We start from the raw sequence: 21,300 nt of genomic DNA, 5'->3' as shown, positions 1-21,300 counted from the left end.
TTTTTGTCTTTTTTAGGAGACTAAAACTTAAAAAAAAAAGAAGAGATATATCCTTAATGAATGCAACAAATTACGAAATTTTTTTGGGGCCATTTACTGAGAATTCTCAAAAAAGTGAGGGGGGGGAAATTCGGCAAACAATACGCCCCAGTTGAACGATTTTTGATTGGTAAGTTACTTCCGGGTCCATAAGTGAACCTAAGCGTGAAACGTGGAGTTAAGATGTTTGCAGGGATTTCTCCATTTTTGATATCCACGTACAACATACTGGTTATTTGCTATAAAGAAATTTTATTTTGAACTCAATAGTTGAGGTCTATTTTATTTTCAGTAAATTCAATACAGAAAGTATGGTAAGATAGCGTAACTAAGCTAAGAGTAAAGTAAGTACCAAAAAAAATTGGGTTATTTTAGCATACAATTTATCAGTTTAAAATTAAATGACGATATTTCTAAAAATGTAATCTTATCAGTTCAACTTTTTTTTTTTACCTGTAGATGTTAACGAAATATTAGTGGGAGGGGGTAAGTATTCTTGTTAACGGAGTTCAGTTGGCCGGTTCGGGCACCAGTGATAAGACATCCCTCAGAATGCAAACGTTCATTTTTTTAGTAATTTTATTGGCCGCACGTTACAGTTGTAGCGATGTTGCAAACGATTCTCTTGCTGTGTCTAACAATGCCACTAACATGAGCAACAACAACAACCCTGAAGAAATCTCCTCAACTACCGTAATCCCGGCTACCGTTGAGACTACCACTCCAGTGAAAATAGTGGTGACCGAAAAGTGGGACTTGCAAGTGAATAAAACAATAAATGGGACCACAAGAGACGGGAGTGTCAATGGAACTATAGAAGTGGGACAGGTAAATCAAGAATCTGGTCCAGGTGTGGTCCATTACTTCAAATCGCTCTTCAAGTCTAAACCAGGTAATCTGACACAAGACCAAAAAAAAAGAAAAATCTGTGTGAACACACCATCATTTTGTTAAGGCAATTTATGTACGTGAAACCGAGAATTTGGAAAAGTTCTATAGCTCCAATAGTTTCAATAGTTCACCAATAATAGAATAATAAAAGGAATCGTAAGGAACCGATTTTGGGATTCCTGGTGGTACTCACGTACTAACCACATGCGATTATCCTTGAATTTACAGTTTGATTTGGACTTCACCTTTGTTTTTGCAAAAACTTTTTTTTTAGAATCAAAGAACAATGTACTGCATCATTTTGAAAAATCGCATATAAAATGAGTGCAGGAAAAATCACGAAACTGTTCAAAAATAATAATCCGAGCGGTTTTCGGATTCCATACAAAGGAAAGGTTTGGTTAGTTTTGTAAGGAGTAAAGCCAAGTAAGGGCACGGAACCTCTTGGAATTGTAGCGCATTGGCAAAGGAAACTTGCTTGGGTGGCGAAGCACTCTATCAGATTTAATTAATTCCCAGATCCACTAGTTTGAAAAAAGTACTCTTTCGGTCTTCTAACATTGGAAAGCATTTCTATTTAACTGCCAAACCTTTCGGCTCAGATGTTTGCCCTCATCATAAGGTACACCTAGTAGGAAGGTTCCTAGGTGTGGGTAAAAGTCGCTATAATTTTCTTTTAATCTGTACATATTAGATCTACAATGTACAATACACATAATTTTATATAGACCTATAATTAAGATCTATAATATACATAATTTTATTGGTATTCTTCCACAAACTTATTCTTGAGGAAATATTAGGAGAGGGATGAAGTTAAAGTTTTTCTGTATACTCAGTTTCAGTATATTGTTTGGTTCTAACACCTATATGCTATTTAAAAGTATGAAATGTCTTACCAAAATTACGAGTATGAAGAATATCAGTCCACTAGTATAGTTTTCAGTATAGCTTTTTCGAATTTTCTGTGAATTTCTATGGAGTTCACACACCTAAGAATTAAATTTGAACTTAGAATGAACTATGTCAAAACAACTCTATGTTTTAATATTATGGGAAATACACATCCTCTAGGAACAGCTTTGTGAGCAGAACTTATAATGGCTGTTTGTAATTTTCGGAATGAGTGATCCACATTATCAGTTACTAAATTCCCAGTAACAGACTCATCCGTGGTTTTTCTATAAAGCTGCCAGTTTGCCTTTTTAATATTCCACCTGGTTCGTTTTTTATTGTGAGGCTTCTTAGAGGTGGACTGTAAATCGATTAGGAGTATCTTATGACCACAACTTCCAGGGGCAGGTAGGAGTGAATGAACAATTTCCGGTTGCCTCGAAGGGTGAGACAACACAATATCGGGATGAGACGTATGACCGGCGTGGGATAGAAAGGTCGGTGCATTTGTCGAAGCGAACAACGCATATCGCTTCTCAAGAGACTGACGGGTATTAAATGGGGTGCGACACAGGAAGTGCTTACCCTAGCCTATAAAACGTATATAAGACCCTCGTTAGAGTATGGCACGGAAGCTCTGATTACTGCCCCTGAAACAATATGTGGTAAACTAGACAAAGTTCAAAACGCGGCCCTAAGAGTTATACTAGGTGCCTCTCGTTCGACCCCTATTACTTCAATGGAGATGCAAGCAGATATCGAGCCACTTGCCGTCCGACGAGAGATTGCTGCGATTACCCTCGATGAAAGATTAAAGCGATTACCCATTAAGTACTGGCAAACCGAAAGTGTGCCCACATTGAGGTTGAAAACTCAAAAATGCTTTGCGGGTAAAGTTCGAGATTCACGTGAGCAAATAGGGCTTGAGGATTTACAAAATCGGAAACCCTTTTCTGACTCTGATTCCTGGGAAGAGCCACAGTTGGCGCCGGGTAGACTGAATTTAATAGAAGATGTAAGAAAGCAAAGCAGTCCCCCGCATGAATTAAAACTGCCCTGGAAACAATAAATAATGTTTTCCCTTCTCCGCCTTGGGTGCATGTTTACACCGATGGTTCTGCCGAAGGTGCAAACCGTAATGCTGGCGCAGGAGCCTACGCAGTGCAGTTCCAATTGAGTGTTCCTGTTGGAAAGTTAGCATCAAATTTTGATGCAGAACTGCACGCCATCGCCATAGCGTTGGAAGAGGTGGCTATGATGATAAAGACGACATCATTATAAAGAAATGCAGGGCTCTCATAGATACGTTACTTTCGCAAGGGAAGCAAGTTTTACTGCAGTGGATCCCGAGTCATGTTGGACTCCAGGGCAATGAAGAAGCTGACAGATTGGCAAAAGAGGGGGCGAATCAAGTTCAGTTCGAGGCCCCGCTGACGCTTAGAACTGCTAAGAGAGAGATCCGGCTCCGATTTCGATCGAAGATGGCCGAAGAACAAAGGGGAAAAGCACAAGGGAAGCAGTGGGACAACAGTATCTGTGTGCTTTGTGGTGGAGATGTTATGAACGGTCCGCACCTGCTAGCATGCTCCCAACTGCAGGATGTCCGGGACAATATGCCCACGGACCCACACAAAAAAAATAGTATTTTATATTGGGCTGCCAGACGTCGCATGGCCGTAGTAGCCATTGACCGTGAAGGCGTAGGTTAAAAAAAAAAAAAATATTATGGGAAATTAAAATATTGTATATTGAGATAGTCTTGCTAGGGTTAACACCAAATATTTACTAACGTGAAAATGTGTAACACAGATGTTAACTATATTGGTAGCAAAAATTCAAAGATTTAGGAAATTTTAATTAAATAAATTGCAAAGATATAGTCGAAAGAGTGTTCATAACAGATTTTATAATTATTATTACTATTTGTTTTTTGAAAAAACAAAAAATAACTTCTTGATAATTTATAGCAATTGGTGAGAACTGTACATCGACGGACGACTGTGAAGGCAGAGAAGTAGAGTGTCAAGAAGGCTTGTGTCAATGTAAAGAAGGTTATGCTGCGGCTATTGACAGGAGACATTGCTTGAAAAGTAGCTATCCTTGTTTAATAATATACTTCATTAAAATCATCTATATTGGAACATTTTAGTACACTTTAATTTCTAGTCGTACATGCACTTGGCGAAGACTGCATTCAAGATGCACAATGCTCTAAAGGATTAAATCTTCCCGATGGCGACGCATTATGCGTCTCGTTCAGATGTGTGTGCGGTACTGACACAATACATCGTGACGGGACATGTTTAAGAAGTATCTGTAAGTAATTGTTTATTTTCAAAAAATTATTTACAATGTCTCTTACTTTTATGAAGTTACCAAATCTTAGGTGCATTTTCGTCGAAAGTAAAGTTTGACTTTAAACGTTTTCGCCATCTTACCCTTTGGTTTATTGTGGCCACAATAATACCTGTAGCGCTGTTTCTTGTTCTTTCAGACGAACGTACACAGTACACAGACTGTCCGTTGCATGTGTTTATTCACTCAGCTTGTGGCCCGTCAACAGACCTGCCATCATCTGAAAAGCCTTTCGTTCTTGTTGCCTAATACCTAATAAACATAGACGAATATTCTTATGTTCATAAGCACTCTAGGTTTAGCTTAAAGATGAAAAATCGCTGAAAGCCCAAAATTTAAAACTTAATACAAGGTAACCGACCAAGAAACCAAACCGTCACTTTTCGAGCGAAATATCTAATCGGAAATAGCAATTAACAGAATTAATTTTCCATTTTTCCCCTTGAAACGGCTCCAAACGATTTTCTTCCAACTTGGAATGCTACTTGCAAATGGATATTTGTATAATTTCTTGAAGAAAAATTTTTCGATGAAATTCTTAAGGGTGTGTCGTGGAAAAGGCCGAAGAAATAAGATTTTCTTATCTCTCGGTCACTTACGTAATATTAACGAGTTTTACATCAGTTGCGAAAATTCCAAATTTGATGAAAATAGAAGTGCAATTTTTCTGAAAGTCTTTTTTTTATCTTCTAATTTTCAGCAATTTTTCTCGAAAAATCAAATCAAGCGGATCCCCCCTAAACTTAGTTTTTGTTTGAAGTAAGTTTCGGTAACATTGATTTCAGGCAGGTTATTGGGGGTTATTTGGCTAAAATCTTGAATAAAATCGCGTATATTCTATGGTTTTACTATCTAAATAATAATATTGCGAAATAAATATGTTAAAATTTTGAATTGTGCCGAAAAATCGTACAAAATTTGTCACCATCTACTGAAAATTAAAATAGAAAGCCATTGAATGTATTCATGCTGGATTTTCTAACTATATTTTTTGCATATGTATATATTAAATTAAAACAACAGTGCTATTTTTGAAAATGGGAACCACACCGTTCCGTAATCATGCAGAAGTACGAGGTCATTTACTCGGTAACCTCTTTTTAGGTTGCCTATCAGTAATAATTTACCATACTATAACCTTCCTGATAAGTTTGTTTTTTGTATTTCTTTTGTAGGCTAATTAGGTAGTTAGGTTTATCATTTATATAAAGCCAGCTAATATGTAATTGGCTATTTTATCCATCCTTTAGACATATTAAGTAATATTTTCAATCAACGTACAATTGGTAGTTGGAAAAACAAAATTGGCGTAACTTTAATGGCGACCTTGTTAATTGACAAAATGATTAACATCACTCTAACAAGAATTGTTAGCGTACAGCGCTTTTGCTTAAAACATCTAATGACCATAAAAATAACTCACTACGTGTTATAATAGAATCTCATTTTAATTTCCAATAAACTTGTATCATTTTACCATTAGATTTTACCTCCAGCCTTTAAAAATACTTCAGTTCCTCGAAACAGGAAACAAAAAAAAATCCATTTGGGTACTTCTGAAATAAAATTGGGGTTAGGCATCCCTCTAACGTGCCCTATTACTGTAATGTACGGTCATACCATTAATTTTTTTTTTTTATGATTTAAGGCGCGTCAACATCTAAAGTTATTGGCGCCCGGAGTTTTTTTTTTCAGTGCACTGCCGGCCTCCGGACAGTGTTCTCTCGTTACTGTCTATCACCGGACAGTGAGCTGTAAGAAGCTCATAGGAACAGAAATGTAAGGTTCAGCAGCTGGATTCGAACCCGGGGACCTCCGCGTGTGAGTCCAGTACGCTAACCGCATAGCTAATCCCTTCCCTCATGCCATTAATATATAGTAATATTAGCGCTTTGCACTCCATAGGCGCCTCTTATTCACCTTTCAATGAGTTTGCTAAACTCGAGTGTGAGTCGTCATCATTATCATCAATCTCTAGTGTACTTAGTGATTCATCAACATAAATATCAATGTCCAATCCCAGAGGCTGTACAAACATGCAGATTAATCTTAGCCAAATTTTAGTTAGTTCTAAACGTTCTCACAGAAAGGAAGTTAACGAAGAACATTGGGTTTGATTTTGCGGGGAAAAAAAACGGATGTATATATTTTTATGTAATAAATTAATTATATTTCACATAATCTGGCACACCTTACTTTTTTTCATGAAACGTTTTTCTAAGCGAGTAGAGTCATCGCTTGCTATTGAAAATTGTTTGTTCACATTATTTCTGATATCATTTATCTGGTCTGATAAGATCAAAATCCGGAAACGAATCATTTTTAAAAAAATATATATGTTGGCTAATTTTTGATCATATTTGTTGCCATTGTGATAGTTCTTAGGCGTGTATTATCTTTTTAATAATGAATTATTTTGTTAGCCATTTTTGCATGAGCCAAATTCTGATTACAGGTGGAAATTACACACGCCCACGCCCAAAAAACAGAAGTGGGGTAGTACAAAACTGTAATCAGACTGGCAGACTTTCCTGTTCATGTAACACTCGAATTCCTCAAAATTTAAACAAACATTATTTGAAGGGCGGCACCCTTGAACTGGTGCCATATTACTGTTATACTCGATGGAGTATAACAGTAATTGATATATTTTTTTAAAAAAATGAAAACGTAAAAGAGAACGTCGTATAGGTTATAAATACCATCGTGAACTTTTCCCGTCCCTGAATCATATGCTGGAGTCGCTGAGAACTGGATGGAGTTTTAGAGCTTTAGATTTTAAGTCGTCTGTGTGTTGAAAAGATTTTTTTTTTTTTGTAAATATTTTAAAGGATGTATGTTGTAGATTTGGGTGACAGTTGTCAGTCGGAAAATGACTGCCTCACAATGGACTCGCACTGTATGCAAGGAGTGTGCGCATGCCCTGAGGACATGGTCCCCAGTGTGGACAGTAAGCAATGTCTACGAGGTAATGGAGGAATTAGATCACCTTCATGTTCAAATTAAAGAAATTAAAAATTAATTAAAAAAAAAAAATTGATTCAATTTCCAGCCTTAAAGACGCTGAGCGATTCCAACTGTACCCAAGACGCGGAATGTCAACAGTTCATGGGTGACAGTGCCCTGTGCACGGCTGAAGGCACCTGTAAGTGCTCGCCGAGGACTCATTTCAACTCTACTGTTTGTGTTCCCGATATAAGTGAGTCTACAACGCCTTTTACTATTGCTGTTTTTACTAAAAGTATTGCGATAAATCTTCCAGGAACTTATTCTTTGGCACTGAGGTTCTCGGATCACTTTCTCTCTCGCCCCTCTCTCATACTAACTTCCTTCCTTCATTAATGTAAACCTCTCCTTCTAAAGCATCCTGGATGTTCATGCATCCCTATCCCTAGACATCCCCTCTTCATTCATCCGACCAAATCCTGCCTCTGATACACTTCTCTCTTTTCCTTATTTGTCTCTTTGTACCTACACCTCTTTCATTTCACCAAAATTTGGATCTTCATTTCTGACACTTTCAATAATCTCTCATACTTTTATAGTTTATCACTCTTGTCTGATCGTGTCTAAAAAAATACAAAATTTCTGCACCAAACCATTCTGCCTTCTGTATCTACACTGACTTTATTTTTGTTGATTTAAAATGGTATTTTACATATTTACAGGATGCATCTAGTTACAGTAACTTTTTTTGGTTTATTTAGTACTTGGCAGTTTTCTCAATCAAGAGTGATTGACTTCCTTTGTTTTTTTTAGGACTCGGTGAAACTTGTAACCTAGCCAGCGACTGTTACAGTTCAGAAGAATCGGAAACAGAGGTTAGACGTGATTGTATCGATAATAGATGTGTCTGTGCGGAAGGTTTTTCAGAACTGGCCGGACAAGATATTTGTGTGGGTTAGTGACGAATTTAATTTATTTCTTAAATTTTTAGGAAAACTAAAGCGGAAACTCGTAGGAAGTTCAAATTTAGCATTTACCAGGACACCCAGACGATAAGAATATCGATAACATCGATCGAACGGCGAAGTGTCGCATCATTAATCGATTTTCTAGTTTTCCCTTGAATCGATTTTGATGTAAATGACTCCTGCAGTTTCATAACTTTGGTTAAACTATATCCTCATCTAAATAATTAACATTATTTTAAAATGTTTTGGGAAAAGTTGTTTTTTTTTTGGAGGGGGGTTCTGTTCTTAGGGAATCAGAAACTTATAAGCACCAATCTTGCCAACGTAAGAAGAAGGTTTTTCGGCCAAATTAGCCTAACCCAGGGGTCGGCAACCTATTTCAAGTAGAGAGCCATTTCTCCTTAAATAATTTTAATAAATCTTACCAACAGCCGCAAGGATGATAGTGTAAACAAACTCTGTAGATCATTTGTATTCACAAATTATTATTTTATGATATTCAATAAGATTTAAATGTTTTATACATTTATTTTCACTTATTACAATAAATAAACGAATAAATAATAACTAAACCTGTATTTGAATGAAAATGGCGGCAGTCCTATACATTACGTACTGTATTTTAATATAATTCTATTCAATTTCAAACCTATCAGAAATAATATCTTTACTTTAATAAATGAAATTTTCATTTGTTTCAATAAAATTGAAATATACAATTTATTTTGGACAGGCTGAAGAGCCACATTATTTGGATAAAAGAGCCGCGGGTTGCCGACCCCTGGCCTAACCGGAAGTGCTATCGATTTATCACTCTTTTGTGCCTTTCTTTAGAAACCCTTAGATTCACCGGTTTCGTCACTGCCAGTTATATTCAATAAAATTTAGTACTTGTGGAAACTTTTTCGGTTACAATTATGATAAAAAGTTATGGAGCCCAATATGTGATTTTTTTTTTTTTTTAATTCATTCTAATAATAAATATTTAATTTCAGGTTCAGCGAACATTGTTTTCAGCAGCTCCATATTCCCGTACTTAATATTGCTGGCAGCTGCATTGCGGATGTTTTCTTAAACTGAAATGGTGAAGAAAAGAAAATTTTTGGAAGCTCCACTCCTGAGAAAAATCTAGCACCATTATATTTTATTTTTTTCCAAATACTGCACCACATTTATTAGAATAGGTTATCCCCAAAAGCAAATTAATCGATTAGTTTTGGTCGAACTAAAGTTTTCAATCAACCTCGAAATTTTATTTGACTATTTTATTTTTCTTTGTAATTTGTTCTCGATTTTGTCTCTCAGTAAGTAATTTATAAGGGGCGGTTAATAGAGATGAGAGCTTTAAAGCTGTATCTCTTTAGGTAATTGAAAATACGAAAGGTAACTTTACTGTTTCCTGCCCAAACCAAATTACCAAAGACTTTTATCTATCTACCTGATCCTTGGTTGTAAAATTTAAAAACGAAATAACCGGAATATAACTTATTTAGTTATGAATATATAGGTTTCGTGACCGTAAATAAGTTAAATTCAGGATTCAAGATTGGCGAGGAATCGATCAAATAAAAACAACTCGTCTTTTTGCCAACGTTCTTACAACTCAACCAACCCGCATAGCCACGCCCTGAAGAGGACAATATATTTGTTGAAACGTTGGCACGAAGACGAGTGTGTTTTCCATTTGACCGATTCCTCGCTAACCTAGAATTCTAAGTTTAACTTATTTAGATATTTATTTACTATAATTGCGCAAGTTCCAGGTCAATCCATCCGGGTTTTTGTTTTGAAACAAGCTTATTTACCCCTTCACATACTTTAGTTTTAATTATTTTTTATTGAAACAAATTAATCATAATTATGAGAAAAATTATTAAAACTATATAACAGAAATTGTAGATATTTCAAATGTGAATCATACTAACGTTGGGCGATTCCGCCCAGGTAGTATGATAAAAATTATCATTGTAAATTACTATTAGATAAGATTTCGTCGATGTTGATAAGGAATGCAGCCATCTTTAGAACTGTGTAATGACGACTGTCATTAATATGAGGTTTGTGTGTTAGTGTTTGAACCGTGCTACACCCGTTTTCAAACAGATTAGCATTAGTAGATAATTACACCCAGTAATGCGGACAGTCAAACAGTTAGTGTATACTTTATTGTTATGTCTTCTGTGTTACTGTATTACTGGACTTCAAGAATTAAGTAAGCATTGAATAAGTTATTTATTGTCTACTGTATTTTGTCATAAATTTATTTATTTGCAGTTATTAAATGCCATTAAATTCTTAATTGTTCTTTTTTCTCGTATCTTTATTTTATTTTTTAAGTTTAAGCTTTTCTTAAGTTCAAGTTCTCCTATGCTTTTTCTTTAAAGTTGGAATTCCCTGCTCTTCAAGATCATAAATCTTGTGTTGGTGGCGGTAGGTATTTATTCATAGATTATGAATTTAAAATTTGGTGAGTCCGATGGAAAAATTTTTATCAATAAGTTCGCTCAAATTTTATTTTTTCTCTTAGGTAATTGGAAATATTGCGATCATATCGAGTGTCCAGTAGAAAAACAGGTTCTGAGATTGCCCAAAAACAAAAGTGTGGTGCGTATGTGTGATTCAGTCGAAGGTGTGGGCTTCTTGGAAATATTTGCGTTCTAATATAAGTAGTTTGCTCTGGAGATTTGGGGATCCAGTTTCCGGCTGGTCTTCTTCACCTTTGGTGTTGCAATAGCTGGGGAACCACCACCATTGTGTAGAGTGTGACATTAACTTTTACAAGAGTTAGTTCTTCCTTTAACATATCAGTTCTGATTGCTGTCAGGGCAAAATGGCCACAAGTTTCTTTTTAAGAAGCACCTTTAAAGGCTACAGCCTCCGCTTTCGGCAGTAACTTGATGACCAAAAAGAAATTGATGCTCTTCTCCCATGAATGTGGATAAGATTTTGGAAAAACCATTGTGCCCTTGCGCCAAATTATTAGATGCGTCATTTAACCTGAACAGTGGTGTGTCTAATATGGGTTTGTAAAAAACAATTGTTGATGAAGTTGGCACATTAAAAGAGCCCTTTATCAATCAGGTTGCCCTTTTTCCAGAGGACTATTTTAAAATTAAAAATTATAAATTTCTAAATCAGAGAAAATTGTTTAAATTTCCTCGGCAATAAATCGTTGTAATTTTCAAATATCTGCCTTGTAAAGAGATTAATTCAAGTAATGTTGACATAAAATTTTAATATATTTATATGCACGTTTATGTTAATATTTTCACGCTTATAATTAATGACAAAATGTAAATTCTTAAGGTTTTGTTCAACCTTGAACATCTACTTCTTCTGATTGGTACAATGAAAAAGAATTATAATTATATCAAATTTTCGTAATCAACTTTCGTTTGAGAAAATTATTTTCAAATGGGAAATTCCTTTGGATACTTTTTAAATTTTGTTAATGTCTTAATTTTGAAAGAAACTATTAAGTTCTCATTTTGCTGAAAGAATTGTTTTTATCAAGTACACAATTTGAACAATCCTCCATGCTTAGAAGTAATCATTAAGTTAACGGAGACCCAAGTCTATAAAAATGTTCTGGTGATATTAACTCATCAGGTTTTGTCTATGATGAATGAAATCTAAAAGCTTGCTAAACATGCTGAACGCATGCAATTTGGTGACCTCATGCCGGATAATATTGATGCAGCCCAAAGTTATTTGCTACTTATGTAAAGTGACCACATTTTCATTTAGGCAAAGCGGGACAAATGGGATGAAATGAGAAATACAATTTAGTTATACATATTTTATTGTATACATTCATATACTTGTAAAAAAATGTATTTATTATTAATTATTGTTAACTATAAAAAATTTGTAAAAAATAATAATTTGAACATCATGATTTTTAATCAAATTAAATTTTTTATTTAAAAAAAATTATGATTTTCTTTCACCGTCATATTTTTGATCCGAGTGAATTCTTCGCAATAGATTCGGATCATTTATTAAAATGTCGTGAAATATTTCACATGAATTGGTCAAATTATATTTTACACTTAATATACATTTTAAAGTTTTAATGTTCAACAACGTTTTTTCAGTTGTCCATATTTTATTGATACTAGAAAAAACACGTTCTGTTGCTGCATTTGTTCCTGGAAGGGAGAGTGCGAATTCTACAATTTTCAAAATATTTTCATAAGCAATATTATTCTGTTTAAAATCAAGGAATAACTCCGTCCATTTTTTGTCTCTTTCCACATTTGCAGACAATCAACATTTAATTTTTTCATCTGTAACATATCTTTTTGCCAACGACACCTCATCAAAAAGATCATTTTCGCAAATATTATTTTTCGCAAAATGGTTACTAATATATTCAAAACATTTTTCCACATATTCCCATAAAATCTCCTTTTTTAATGTCACCCAATTAGACGATCCCAATGTACGAGACGTAACGACAATGATCGAACACCACCGAGTAAATCTTACTCGCTACATTGCCTAATTTAGTTTACTCCGTATGCATTTTATGTGCTTTTTTTAATGTATTTTTTATTCCTTTACATTCACCATAATACTTAATAAGTAATGGGTAATATATTTTTACAGTACATTTAAAATAAGAAATGCAGATATTTGCTAAAAAGCGGGACATTTTTAAAAATCGGCGAGACGCGGGACAGTCCACTAAAAAGCGGGACTGTCCCGCCAAAATCGGGACGTGTGGTCACTTTATACTTATGAGATCTGTTGTTGATCTTGTAAAAGGTTTCGAAGATTTTTTTTGTTTTTTTGATCGCGTCATTTCCGGACTTCATAGTAAAAAACTGTAAATCTACCTGATCACAATAGTTTCCCTTACAAGGGCCAAAAGGAAGTAATAAAAAGCAAAGATATGCACCAGTTTTGGAATGTTGAATGATGAAATTCGACAGACTCACAGGTTTTTTTTATGTTATATTAATGTTCAAGATTCCGGAAGAGAATGTAAGAACGATGGGGAGTGCGTACTGAACGCGTACTGCCACGAAGGGAAGCTGTGCCTGTGTCGAGATGGATTTATTGCAATCGTAACTTCTAAAAAGAACTTCACCTGCGTGAACGGTATCTTTAGTGTAACTTATTCATTTACTTTAAACTTTCCCATGTTGCGTTTGACAATAATATGTCATATGGTATAAATTTGTAGAAGTAGGAAATATTGGCGATGTCTGCGAGTACGATGTACAGTGTGCTAAAGCGCTTGGAACACATGCGGAATGTAAAGGAGCTACTACACAGCCTGAGAGGACGACCGGCCGATGTCAATGTACACAGGATGCGCACTATGAGGACGGCATATGCTACAAAAATGCCCGTAAGTGCTCAACAACTTTCTTCCTTTTAGAGGAAATGATGCGTTTGTTAAAAAAAACAATAATTTGTATTAAGTTTTCACCTAAAACATTCGTTTTGACGTCTCCAAGTATCAAAAATTGTGGATTTTTTTGGGGAAAAAATATATATTATTGTGTTTAATAAACGTGATATCTCAAAAAACAAAAATGCGGAAGTACAAACGTTAAGTAAATTTTAGCGATCTATCTGGTAACTCAAAAATGAACTGGAAAAAAGTAAATAGTGTCACAAAAACACTATTTACTTTAAAACATATTTTTAGGTAAGCAACGGATACAGCCGAATTTCGGCACAATAATTTACTATTATTTGCGATAAACATGTGCGAGGTAGCAAACAAAGGTTGGCGTTACATTACACGTTGCATTCTTTTGTAATGAGGTTTATGATTGAATTTTTTAGGTTAGGTCACTAACCTTCAGCATATCGTTACCCTATTGTTCTATGCCAGGGATGGCGAACCTTTTTGAGATGTGGGTCAAATTTTGTTCATTTTTTTTTAGTACTAGCTCTTGGGACACTAATGCCCATTTGCACAAGAGTTAAGTTTAAAAATTTTATGCTGAATATTTTCAAAACTAGACATCTTTAAAATTCAGTTGGCTTAACGGGTAAAACGGGACGAAACAAGTGGCTATGGAAGTCTCTCTTTTTACAAACATAACTGAACAAAACCTGAACTAGAGAGTGTTTTATCTGAAGAAAAATCTAAATATGGTTATTTGCTTTGGGTTGTCGATTTTTTTTTAACAAACAAAATATGAGTAAAATTATAACATTTTATTTGATATTTTGTAAACACTTTTGCTTTATTTCAAATACTACAAAAGCATTTGTCTTCATTTGCGTTTTAGAACTATAATGATCAAACTAAAGGTTATAGATAGCATTTTAAATTGCTTTTGTGTCCAATGCGTGATTGAAAAAAAATACAGATAGAATATAAATTATCCACAACAGTTAGAAAAATCTAAATCAACCCTCGTAAAACAAAACAAATGGTTGCCTAGCAATTGTGTGGGTCAGTGAAAAAGCTTGCGCGGGTCAGTGTCTGATCCGCGGGTCATAGGATCGCCATCACTGTTCTATGCTATGTCTGGATGTTAATGCAAGATTTTCAAACGCCAAAACACTCAATTTAAACGTGGCATTAGACTACTCTTTTTTGGTTGCCCCAAAAAATCAAATGCTGCCCAAAATTTTATTTAATAAAAAAAGGAAAAAGTAATGATTTTGTTGAACGTGTTTCCTTCCTTTCTCCAGCATCCTGTGAATTAAAAAAAAAAAACTCTTGTCTTATTATAGAATATGTTCTATGGATTCTGCATTAATAAACCTATGTACAATTAATATTACATCATAGAGTTAAGAATTGACTTTTGTGTGCAGCTTGTGCGTCACCACCTGTCCTATGTACTCCGTAGACCTAGAAGCAATAAGTACGAATGGAGGGGGTTGGTTAGGCTTCCGGTTGACTTGATTTAGTAGCCGACAGCAGCAATCTGGTTTCCTCAAACAAAACTTGCAATGAAACTGTAACTTTCACTCGATTCTACATTTTGAAGAGAACTCTCGTAAAATCAAAAGTTCAAAAGAAAGGAAACTAAAAGTGATGGCTCGTTAAATGAGCATCTAGCATCCAATTTGTCGAAGTCACTTCCTAGAAAACTGCAAGAAAATTAAAGAACAGGACACGTCATCAATTTATTTCCGCTAAAAACTTAAGTTTGAAAATTGAACAGTGACGCAGCACTTATAGCATAGCTCAATTATACTTGGAAAATTCTAGAAAAAAAAGTCATAAGAGTAGTACTCACCGGGATTTCTCCAAAAAACAATTAATAAATTGCATTTCATTCAACTTCTAGGTATTGGAGAAGCTTGCCAAGTGAACGACAATTGCGTCATTTTGACACCCAATTTGGTGGCTTACTGCGACCAGAGCCGTTGTGTTTGTCCGCCATATTTTCACGCCAATGATAATGGAACCGATTGTTTACCAAGTTCAGGTATTCATAACAATAAATTTAATATAGTTTTTTACATGATCAGTTAATAAGGTTTCAAAATAAAGGTTTTGCGTTCGCAAATACATCTTGTAGTTCTAAAGAAAATCGTTTCCGAGCCTTATTGAAAACATTTCAAAAAATTACCAAAATTCTTTCAGTAAGATGCTCCATCCGGTTTGAAAAATTGAATTTCCCTCAGAAGTTTGGTTGTTACATTACTCGTAAAAAAAAAATCACTTAAATTTTTCTGAGAATTTTAGATTCAATTGATCAATTGATCGAAGAGAATCGATATTGTCTCTCAATCGATCCAGTTTCTTGTGCAGAAAATTATAATGATTAATACAATTCATCAAGAGTTATTTTCAATTCATATTGTTGAATACATTGTTTACAGATCTAGGAGGACCTTGTAACTCCGACGATGACTGTATCACCATGAACGCCCAGTGCAAGGACATGTGTACCTGTAAAATGGGATATGTAGCTAACGTGGCAAAGACGGACTGTCTGATAGGTGGGATTATTTTTTTTTATTTCATTTTTTTTACTTTCTCTTCAAATGAGAGGAGAAGTAATTTTTTCATGTCTTTAAATAAAAAAAAATGACCACGGAGTATGTTTCGAGTATTTAAGGTCACACTGTTTCATAATCGAAAAAACTGTAGAAGTCGACTGTTATTGAGAATAGTTACCTATTTGTAAAACCTAGTATACCCAATAATTGCACAAAGTTTCCACATTTTTCTCCCAATTATGGAATCCCTGATATTCTAGTTCCTCTTAGTTCCCAATATACTCCTTGCTATTGATTCTTAGCACTCTCAGATATAGCCCAGAATTGAGCTCCACAATGTAGACTTGAAGAGTATCAGCTTTGAAAACCTGACTTTTTAGTTGAAAGCTTATTTTGTATTTAAAAATAATAGATTTGAGGTTCTTAATTATTGCCTAAGCTAAGGCTATGCTTTTGTTTTTGTCCTTGGTCAGTCATCAAAACTTGTGTAAATAAAAATATCGACCCATTTTATTTTGGCACTTTTAAGTATTACCATCCCAAACATCATAATTGCTTTAAATGTATTATTTGTACTGACTGCCATGCTTCCTGGATATTTGTTCAGTACATGAATACAATTATGCACTTTAATTACCGAAAAAGTTATCAGCCCTCATGTGCTTAATGATTGTTAACTTTACACTCAACTGATTAGAGTAAAATTGATAATTTTTAAAAAATTTCCACTTCAAATGTTTATTTTAATTCAATATTTTAATTTAAAATATTTACGTAAATGTAGTTAATAAAAGTTACACCAGAGCTCTCTTGAAGTAAGGAAGGTTTTTTTTTGTTACTGTTACGATTTCTCATGCAGTCGCTTCTGTATAAAGTTTGTTAGTTTGCAAATATTGTTTAATTGAATGTAAATGGATGTCCACAATTAATTTTGATTCATTCTCTGATCTCTGAGTCTACATTTAGCGAAAATGGTTCATTATATTATTTTGAACCACGGTGTGAACCTATTTTACTTAACTGCCTTCTTAGTCCATTTGGTAATCTTATGTCCAAATTTCCTCAGATCATTTAGTATCTAAATATTGTGATAATTTTCGTAAGATATGTTTAAATAGTTTATTCATGTCCAGCCGCAGATAAGCTTCACGCACCTTGTGACGAAGACAAACAGTGTACAGAATTTCTACCAAAAACCACTTGCGATCCGATACGGAAGCGATGTAATTGTACAGTGGGCTGGCATGAGGTGAACGGTGCCTGTTTCCTTTCTTCTCGTAAGTATTCTGCTTTTTCTACAATATTCATCAAATTTAAGTGCTGCAAAAAGTAATAATTTTTTTTTTGTTTACTTTTGTAAAGGTCTGCATGAACCTTGCAGTCGAAAAGAACAATGTCTGATCGATTCAAGAAATATAACTCGAGTTGAGTGTTATGAAGGATTCTGTATTTGTGTTGATCAATACGAGATGGTAAATAGAACCGATTGTATCGATACTCAAAGAACTCGTAAGTAGAATTTTGCGAATGTAATCTTCGTAGATTTATTTATAACAATAGATACCTTGCCATTAGCGGCTAAGATATTTTTTTGCAGTCTAAAGCACTTGCTTGATGGAAGGTCCCAAAAAAACTGATGTCCGGCGCTTCAGTTGAGATATCTCACGACATCAAAGTTCTCCAGTTGTGATAAATGTTTGAAAGTATTGAGGATCGTTATCGAGGATCTTTGAGACCTTCGTTATTTTGGAACCTGCGAATATTTGATTAGTAGGGAAGCGCCGTACATCAGTTTTTGAAACCTCTCACTAAGGAAATGCATGACAAACTTCATTACTTTAGTCTCGCTCTACGTTTATGTGGTCTCCAAGGTTAAATTAAAGATTATTTTTCTTTAGTTCTGAGATAGGGTGTCTCAAAATTATCTTAGTTGATTAATAATTTGAATGATTTTTTCCTTCTTCACTTTTTTTAGATACTTTGTTTGGATATCGTGATTAATCTTATGTTTTTTCTCTGCGACAGTCCCAGACACTTCCGGCACCAGCATGATTTGGCGAATAAACACCGCACTGTTGTGCACTATTGCGCTGCTCTTCGCACTGAAATACTGACCACCTCGTGAATACTTACTGGACTTGCTGTCTTATTTAGGAAGTATATTCAAAATTTCGAAATCATATCTGTGTATGTATGTGGATTTATGTGAACAATCCAGCTCAAAGGAGACAAAAATGGCAGGAAGTCCTCACCATGTCTTTCGTTTGAATTCGACTCTAACTTAAGCGATTAACAGTCCTAAACCAGATATGTATGTACAAAATTCTAAAAAGTGAAATATTATTTGATAATTCGCCTAGTCCTCACTAGTTGCTTATCCCATTTAGAGACACCTTGATACACTTCCGGAAACTATGAAGATACTACAGGACTACAGTTATTGTAATCATTGCCGAACTTAATTCGGCATAATAATAATTTTTGTAATAATATTAAAGGCTCTATTTTTTTATCGATTTGTTGTTTTTTTAATGGCATTTCTTTCTTTTTTTCATTAAATTATTAATTAATTAAATTAAGGCCCATCAATATTTTTAAGAACATTGACACCCGAAGCCTTTTCCAGTGCATTACCTGCCTTCGGAAACTTCACTCGTGAATAGGTAGAAATGAAAATTGTATTTTCCTTCATCAATTAAAATGAAGAGGCTACTATTTGTCGATTAAACATGCTTAACCATTCTTAGAAATCAAAAATCCAACCTCGAAAATTAATAAAGCTAGAACCTCCACTTTGGTTACGTCTTTATAATTGTTGATATTGCATAAAGGGGGGCACAGCGCGACCTTGACTCTATACGTAGATGGAGTTGAGTTCACTTTCTAGACACTCCGGGTTTGTTGGGCCCGTTTGTTGCAGTTCTTATCTAAATATTCATGAGTAGAGGAGGATCTAATGAGAATTATTTATGAGTTTCATTTAAAGAAGTATTTTTTTCTGTAGATTAGCGTTTAAAATCGAACTTTTTATTCTTTTTCTTCTTCGAGAATCGATTAAACAAATCTGGTGTGGGTACACTCACGTCTTTCTTGTACGAGGGTCAAAGTTGTTAAAAGTTTTTTCCAACATTATATTAGGAACATCTGAATCCTCGCTAATAGTGGAAATGTGGTAAAGCGTATTGTGCGTAGAAATGTGCTCTTTAGAAACAGCTTCACGGCACTTCCTTCCTTCTCTCTTTCTCTCTGGACCTTCTAAATAAACTTTTACCAAGAAAAAATATTACAAACAAAAGTTATAGTCTGCTCTACGAGTAGTTAGTGTAAAGAATATAGACTTAAGCTGAAGTGGTCATCTAGAAAAAATAAAATTGGTTTAGATGACAAGATAATACCCGACTACAAGATCTCGCCAGATTAGATTTTTGCTTTTTTTAAAGATTTATCGATCTTCGCAGCTCGTTGCATACATGAAATGAATAACTATTCCCTGAATTAATTTCTCCTGGAAGATCATTGAAGGGCACTTCAGGAACGAGGACAGTAGGCTTCCCTCTAACTCTATATTATGTACGGCTCCATCACATCTCTAATATTACTAGGGATTAGATATCTAACCCAAATTCTAAATTTAAAGACAATCGGTTGGCCGGATGTGCCACTGTACACTTATCGAGTTCATGGATTACATTATTCCCTGAAAAATATGATTAGGGAATCCTAAGGGTGATGAAGCTGGTTGGGCATCCCAAGGTGCCATTCCATTATATACCAACACTTTACTAAGTAATTTTGTTTTTCTTCGGTTTTAGCGATGTTTTTTCGAAAACGGTTCCACTATAGAGAAGTACTGTGTTATTGGAGACGACAAATGTTATTGTTAGTACCCATTCAAGGTTTCAAGAAAATGTAATTACTTTGTAGAGGAAGTCGTGCCCGTGATCACAGCAGATAAATGTATTGTTCTTGCTGAATTCCGAGGAGAATTTATTTATATCTAAAATTGATCCATCAGGGAATAATGCCGAGAGTGAAAGTCAAGTCATGTGGTGCGTGCATTTCACAACATTCGAAGGATTATGAAATGCAGCATAATCGCTGATGGTGTTCAGATCAAACACTTATGTAGGCCAACCGGTCAGCTGGTTACTGCAGGTAAGTGGGGTGAGTAACCCGATGTAGGGGATGGAAAGGCGGCGTGGCAAGGTCGTCCTTACCGGCTACTTGTCCAGGTCCCGCTGGAGTGGTGGCACTTTCTGTTGTATCGTGCAGACTGAAGTCCGACATTGTGCGGTTAGGGTCGTGTTTTTTAAAATTTTATTGGTATACATCTTAGATCGATTACTGAAAGATTGATCGTGTTCTTGGCAGAGTGCTCGTGCCCCCTATCGATTCTCTCATCATCAAAGGATCCTCTCGCTATGTTACAGTCTGCAGCATCATTCTGTGAGTATTATTATTATTCTAAATCTCTCTTCTCCCTCAATTTGGGCGATCTCAACCAGGATTGGATAGTCACCAAAAATATGTGTGCAACTTTCCAACTTCTGGATCTGGTGAGCTCGCTCATACCGTCTTCCCATAAACTCTACTAATTTTTTTTTAATCTTTCGAGTAAACGTTCAAATTATAGGCCATGACGGCTGAATTATAGGCATGAATTTCAATTTTGACGGCTGGAAAATTACTAAAAATCGAAAAAGCCGTGCAGATCAGAGACGCTTCTGATGGACTGATGTTCTTTTAACTTAGAAGACTAGTTTTAGACATTTCGTACTCAACAATGGAACAATATTCTACTAGAGCATAGATGAACCTTACCCTAACCTTCCCAAATTTGCTGTTTTACATTAAAACTGGAAATTAGTCTACATGTTTCTATGTTAGTTTGAATAAAGTCATTACAGACAATTAAGCACCAAATCTGGAGTGGAATACTCACACGACTTTTACTTGCAGCTTTTTAAAGGTTGAAACTCTGAATTTATTTAAACTTATTTCATCCTTTCTTTGTAAATATCACACATAATGCTGAAAAAACACTTTAGACGGATGCCTACACCCACTTCTCCTCCCAGAACTGTATTGATACTGTCTTAGAGACCAATTGTTACAATGATACGAGTTATAGAGCTTTGTGTACGTCGAAGTTAAGAAATTTTTCCTCGAAACCTATTAGATCTGGGTGGTTGCAAAAAAATTACAGTTATAAAGGAGGGTTTGCCCTATATTTTAAAGAAAATTTGGGAATTTTATCTTTTATAGAAAAATAGAAAAAAAT

General features: G+C 34.9%; 3 protein-coding genes across 4 annotated transcripts in view; all 3 read left to right on the top strand.

Annotated features, from left to right (window-relative positions):
- Positions 1-536: 536 nt before the first annotated feature.
- Positions 537-10,392, top strand: LOC141462158 (uncharacterized). Its single transcript, XM_074143789.1, has 7 exons — positions 537-931; positions 3,792-3,914; positions 3,991-4,140; positions 7,025-7,147; positions 7,232-7,378; positions 7,939-8,079; positions 9,089-10,392. The coding sequence occupies exons 1-7, from the start codon at positions 592-594 to the stop codon at positions 9,166-9,168; spliced, it is 1,104 nt and encodes a 367-aa protein (XP_073999890.1). The 5' UTR covers positions 537-591; the 3' UTR covers positions 9,169-10,392.
- On the top strand, positions 10,164-18,535 carry LOC141462159 (uncharacterized). 2 transcript variants are annotated; one of them, XR_012463128.1, is made up of 9 exons: positions 10,164-10,305; positions 13,068-13,199; positions 13,285-13,452; positions 15,362-15,502; positions 15,900-16,019; positions 17,153-17,296; positions 17,382-17,528; positions 18,045-18,330; positions 18,407-18,535. XR_012463128.1 is itself a non-coding variant. In XM_074143790.1 (8 exons), the coding sequence occupies exons 1-8, from the start codon at positions 10,227-10,229 to the stop codon at positions 18,131-18,133; spliced, it is 1,020 nt and encodes a 339-aa protein (XP_073999891.1). In that variant the 5' UTR covers positions 10,164-10,226; the 3' UTR covers positions 18,134-18,535. The 2 variants fall into 2 exon arrangements, 1 of the variants encoding a protein (XP_073999891.1); XM_074143790.1 differs by having other exon boundaries at positions 18,045-18,535.
- Positions 18,536-20,246: 1,711 nt separating this feature from the next.
- LOC141462162 (uncharacterized) overlaps positions 20,247-21,300 on the top strand; it is a 39,770-nt gene continuing 38,716 nt past the window's right edge. Inside the window, exon 1 of the mRNA XM_074143794.1 lies at positions 20,247-20,465. The gene's annotated coding sequence lies outside the window, so the exon portion shown is untranslated. The remainder of the gene's footprint in view (positions 20,466-21,300) is intronic.

Source organism: Rhodnius prolixus, unplaced genomic scaffold, assembly GCF_049639745.1.
Source record: "Rhodnius prolixus isolate KJV_2025 unplaced genomic scaffold, Rpr scaffold_18, whole genome shotgun sequence".
NCBI classification, from domain to species: Eukaryota; Metazoa; Arthropoda; class Insecta; order Hemiptera; family Reduviidae; genus Rhodnius; species Rhodnius prolixus.
Note: the sequence above shows the minus strand (reverse complement) of the source record. Positions and strands in the feature narration are given on the sequence as shown.